General features: G+C 35.1%; 1 protein-coding gene across 5 annotated transcripts in view; it reads right to left on the reverse strand.

The window, feature by feature from the left end:
• Nucleotides 1–5,759, reverse strand: part of Boll (boule homolog, RNA binding protein) — a 140,083-nt gene that overhangs the window by 69,527 nt on the left and 64,797 nt on the right. For all 5 annotated transcript variants that reach the window (XR_004117886.1, XM_031367526.1, XM_031367525.1 and 2 more), the window contains exons 8-9: nt 2,565–2,612; nt 1,348–1,476 (exon numbers count right to left, since the gene is read on the reverse strand). Coding sequence is in view for 4 of the 5 variants with exons in the window: in XM_031367526.1 (XP_031223386.1) it covers nt 1,348–1,476; nt 2,565–2,612 (177 nt within the window). In the remaining variant the exon portion in view is untranslated. The remainder of the gene's footprint in view (nt 1–1,347; nt 1,477–2,564; nt 2,613–5,759) is intronic.

Raw genomic sequence — 5,759 nt, forward strand, 5'->3', positions numbered from 1 at the left:
GTCCTGTGAAGGTTCTGTGCCCCAGTGTAGGGGAATGCCAGGGCCAACAAGTGGGAGAGGGTGGGGTGCAGGCATGGGGAGGGGGGAGCCAACAGGGGTTTGTTCTTGTTGGTTTTGTTTGTTTGTTTGTTCCTGGGAGGGGAAACTGGGAAAAGAAAAATCATATGACATGTAAATAAAGAAAATATCTAATAAAAAAAAAAGACAGTGGTTTTCATGGGTGGGGAGAAAGATGAGAAGATGCTGGACAAATGGTAGGTACAGATAGGATAGATGTTTACTGGAGAGTCACTCTGTACAGCATGGTGACTGTGGGTAATAAGAATGGGTTATAAAGTTGAAAATTGCTGAGAGACTATAAATGCTTTCATTACAAACAAAAAACTACCCAATGAAGAGATGAATTGCATTGACTATGGTAATTAGCTTAGAATATATACAATTACAAAATATCATGTAGTTCATAAATATTTATAGTACAGTTTTCTACTCGATTACATTTCACTGAATCTGGAAAATAGGAAACACAAAAACGTAAATGGAAGATGAGACAAAGAATGGAGAACATCTAGTAAAAGTATGAAAAATAAAAACTAAGATCTAACTGCGGGAATTACTGTTCCAGGATAAAATGATGTTATAAGCTTTAGTACTACAAAAAGAACAAAACTGCACTCAGCAAGATGTTGATTGACAACAGCCCGTCTCATCTGCATGGATGCTGACTGACAACAGCCCGTCTCATCTGCACGGATGCTGATTGACAACAGCCCGTCTCATCTGCACGGATGCTGATTTACAACAGACCGTCTCATCTGCACGGTTCTTGCACATGGATAATGCTATTAGTGATACACCGAGGATATAACTTAAAGACATTGAACATAGTATTTGTGATTTATAGTTAATAATTTTTATTATTATAGGAAGATTTTAAAATTTTATATTGGTTTAAAGATGATATGCTTTTAACTGATAGAATTATTAGCAGCAGTACAGACTGATAAGAAAACAAGGTGAAAATATGTGATATATTAAAACTCTGACAGAAACTTGGAAGGTGATTCAGAAGTAGTTACTGAAAAGTTCTAGGACAGATCAACACTCTTAGGATAAAAATGGTAGATACGAATAAATCAGAGAAAACACAGCAGTTTAAATGATTAACTTCAATGAATTAAAAAAGTACTGAATGTTAATACAGGTTAGTTATAAACAAATCACTTTACCACAAAGCAGGGAATGCAGCTCAGATGCAGTGTGTTTTTTTTCCTAGAATCTACAGGGCCCTGGGTTCAACTCCTGACACTGAACAAAGAAAAAATAATGAAAAAGATAAACATGTACCTCTGGAACTGAAGCTTCCATCAGAGACAGTGGAGGAGGAACACAGCCACCATCTTGTGCAATTTCTACTGGTTGATAAATAACCTCAGAAGGTTGCAGATATAGGAATGGAGCAGAAGAAGCAGGGGACTAAAATACAAAATGACCATTGTTATTCATATATGCCATATTGATTTACCCTAAAATGAAAAATATTATTTGTTGCATATTTTCCTAAAATTAATTTTCAGGGATAGCATAGAATTGTCTTAGAGACAGACCAGAAAATTTGAGTTGTCATACATTTTAGTTGTATCGATATTATTAAGGATATTATTATTATAGATATTATTAATGGTAAGTAGTGAATGTTTATAGTACTTCAGAACCTCATACATAGAGACAATAGTTGTAGGTATATGAATATCACCATTACAAACTGTAGTAATAAGTCCTATCATATTTAAATTGGTGGCAAGTATCTACTTTCAACCTTGTGACTTCACTTAGGTGGAAGAAAATGCCACTAAATATTTTTTGGTGGAATACTATTTCTTAAGAAAATTTTGGAAAACATTAATTTCACATTTTATAGTATTTTGGATTTTAGATTAGGAGTGTTCAACCAGTAATAGCTATGTAAATATTCCCAAATTCTAAAATATTAAAATACCTTTTAATATTCGAATTGAATAACCTAATCTTATCAAATTATTACAATTATTAAAATTTTATAAAAATTTAAATGATATGCAACATACAGTATATAATTATACATAATAAAATATAATATAAAATATAATTATAAAATATTAAATTAAAATAAAATTTAATAATTTAATGTTAAAACTCAAACATTTCATATACTTAAATGGTTCTTACTTAGGAGCATGAGATAAGCTAAGAAAAACCTGAAGTTATACTAAAAAATGGCAACATTTCCAATAATAACAAAAACACAAATTTTTCATGTTTATGTAGCACTCCTCTATAAAATGTTTTCCACAAACATAATCTCATCTCATCTTTTCAAAAATCAGGGAAGAAAACTTAGAAGGTTCTACCATCACTGCCTCCATCTTACAAATGAGGACATGCAAATGTAGTAGTTAAGAGAATCATAAATAATAAAGGAGGAAGGCTGCAAACCTGCTACCCTGATTTTAGTTCTCAGGGTTCTTAATACAAATACAGTGAAAACAAAGATTGAAAATCAGATACTGGAGGCTGATAGTTACCTGGGGAACCCCCCACTGCCACTGTCCTGGTAAGCACTGTGCTGGGGCCTAAAATGAAAAACAACACCAATACTCACATAAGTTACAAACAAAGTTAAACAGAACATTTCCAAACAAAAGAATGAAGTTGAACTTTCAAAGCACACACAAAAGTCAACTCAGAATGGATTGGGGCCCTAAACACCAAAGCTAAAGTAGTACAATTATTCTTACAAGAATTAGACTATGAAGGTAGAAATCTCTGTGGCTTTGAGTTAGGCAATGCTTTAAAAGTTATGCTTTACAAATAAAATTAACAAAGGAAAAAAAATACTAACAAAAGTTGAAAAACAGGACCTCAGGGGTTGGTAAGATGGCTCAGTGGGTAAGAGCACTGACTGCTCTTTAGAAGGTCCTGAGTTCAAATCCCAGCAACCACATGGTGGCTCACAACCACCCATAATGAGATCTGACACCCTCTGATGCCCTCTTCTGGTGAGTCTGAAGACAGCTAGAGTGTTCTTATTTATAATAATAAAACTTTTGGGCCGAGTGATCAGGAACTGAGCAGGCTTGGGGTCTACCTGAGCGAGAGAGGGAGACCAACTGGAGGGAGTGGGAGCAGGGCGGGAGCTGGGAGCTCCGACCGGAGCCTGCAGAGGTCCTAAATTCAATTCCCAACAACCAGATGAAGGCTCACAACTATCTGTACAGCTACAGTGTGTACTCATATGCATAAAATAAATCAATCTTAAAAAAAAAAACACCTTTCAAGTCCTGTTTATTTAAAAAAAAAGAAAAATAGGACCTCATCAAAACTCCTTAAAACTTGAAAGCTATATATAAAGAATACCATCAAGGAAGTGAAATTTAACTCACATAATGTGGAAAAATATCTACAAGTTATATACTTGATATCAAAATTTTATCAAGAATATATGAAAACTTTTTTTTATGTTCAATACTAGTGATTCAACACAGGGCTTTGCTAATACTTTGTAAGCATGAGAGTCACACTCTAAGCCCCAAAAGAATATAAAAATCTGCCTTTTTTTTTTTTTTTTTTTAGGATATAGAAATCTGGAATCCCTTTCTGTTTTCCAGCTTATCATAAAGAGGTATTGGAAGAGATACACAATGAAATGGGATTTTCTTTTTACTCATATTCAGTCAATTAGTCTTGCATTTGAAGGAGTGTACAGGTTGAGAAAAGAAGGTTGTTTTACCATAGACTAGCGATAGTATAGATTTCTCTACTTTTGACAATAATTTAAAAAATTATCTGTTCAGCCAGGCAGTAGTGGCGTATACCTTTGATCCCAGCACTTGGGAGGCAGAGGCAGGCGGATTTCTGAGTTCGAGGCTAGCCTGGTCTACAGTTCCAGGACACCGGGGCTACACAGAGAAACCCTGTCTTGAAAAAACAAAAACAAAAAAAAATCTGTCTGAGTGAGTCTCCTTTCTGTTTTAATTCTATGAAGATGGGAGAACTGTCCTCCTACAGTATTTTAAAGTGTGATTTACTTGTGTTGTTTCATTATAATACTTTCATACCGTCATATAAAGTACTTTATCATCCTATACTGTCTATTCCAATCAATTCTGTTTCCTTGTTCTACATACTTAGTAGGTTTTTTAAGTATATGAGATATACTTTTTCTTTTATAAACTTTTGTGGGTCTGGATTAACATGATGATCTTCTGTTCCATCCAGTTTCCTGCAAATGACATAATTTCATTCTTCTTTATGTTGGAATAAAACTCCATTATGTATATATATGCTACATATTCTTTATGTACTGATTGATTCTAGACAGATTCCATATAATAGTGTGGCATAGCTGAATCATAAGGTAGTTTTATTTTTAGAAGTTCCATGCCAGTTTCTATAGCGGCTATAGTAATAGCATACATCCTCAGCAGCAGTGAAGAAGGGGTCCTTTCCTCTTTCATTTCCAGCATTGTTGTTGGTTTTGATAGTAGACCTTCTGACTGCGATGAAACCGAATCTCATCGTGCTTTTGATTTGTATTTTCCTGATGGCTAAGTTGGAACCTTCTGTTTCACGCATTTCTTTTTTTTTCTTTTTCTTTTTAATTAGATATTTTCTTTATTTACATGTCATACCATATCTCCTTTCCCAGTTTCCCCTCCAAAAAGCAAAACAAAACAAAAAACAACAAGAGCAAACCCTGTTCCCTCCCTCCTCCCCTCTCTCCCTGCTTGCCACCCTACCCTCTCCTGCTTCCTGGCCCTGGCATTTCCCTACACTGGGGCATAGAACCTTCACAGGGCCAAGGGCCTCTCCTCCCATTGATGACTGACTTGGACATCCTCTACTATACATATGCTGATGGAGCCGTTGGTCCCACCATGTGTACTCTTTGATTGGTGGTTTAGTCCCTGGGAACTCTGAGGGTACAAGTTGTTTGTCCTAAGGGGCTGCAAATCCTTCAGCTCTTTGGGTCCTTTCTCTAGCTTCTTCATTGGGGACCCTGTACTCAGTTCAATGGATGGCTGTGAGCCTCTACCTCTGTATTAGTCGGGTACTGTCAGAGCCTCTCAGGAGACAGCTATATCAGGCTAGAGTGCCCTTGCTTCAGTCTCTGCTCCACAGTTAGTCTCTGCAACTCCCTCCATGGGTATTTTTTCACCCTTTTAAGACGGAATGAAGTATCCGCACTTTGGTCTTTCTTCTTCTTAAGTTTCTTGTGGTTTGTGGATTGTACTTTGTGTATTCCGATCTTCTGGGCTAATATCCACTTATTAGAGGGTACATATAATATGTATTCCTTTGTGATTGGGTTACCTCACTCAGGATGATATTCTCCAGATCCATCCATTTCCCTAAGAATTTTATAAATTCATTGTTTTTTTTTAACTTTTATTGCATTATGATGAGAAAAGTTACATGATTTCAATTTATCTGAACTTGTTAACATTTAAAAACATATTTTAATAGAATTATATCACATTCTTGTCTCCCTTTTGTACCCCAGCTCCTCCCAGAGACCCCCTCTTCAATACCTACAATATCTTTTTTTGTCATATTCCTTACAATTTATAAAATATCATAACAATAAAAATGAGTATTATAAAAGTTGTTTGATATAAAACAATCAATTTAACAGTGTTATATAGATGCTTATCTACAGCAATACTGAAAATACATATGTTTTTCTCAATATAAATTTTAAATAACTTCAAACATATTAA

The sequence above is a fragment of the Mastomys coucha genome, unplaced genomic scaffold (assembly GCF_008632895.1).
Source record: "Mastomys coucha isolate ucsf_1 unplaced genomic scaffold, UCSF_Mcou_1 pScaffold14, whole genome shotgun sequence".
In the NCBI taxonomy this organism is placed as follows: domain Eukaryota; kingdom Metazoa; phylum Chordata; class Mammalia; order Rodentia; family Muridae; genus Mastomys; species Mastomys coucha.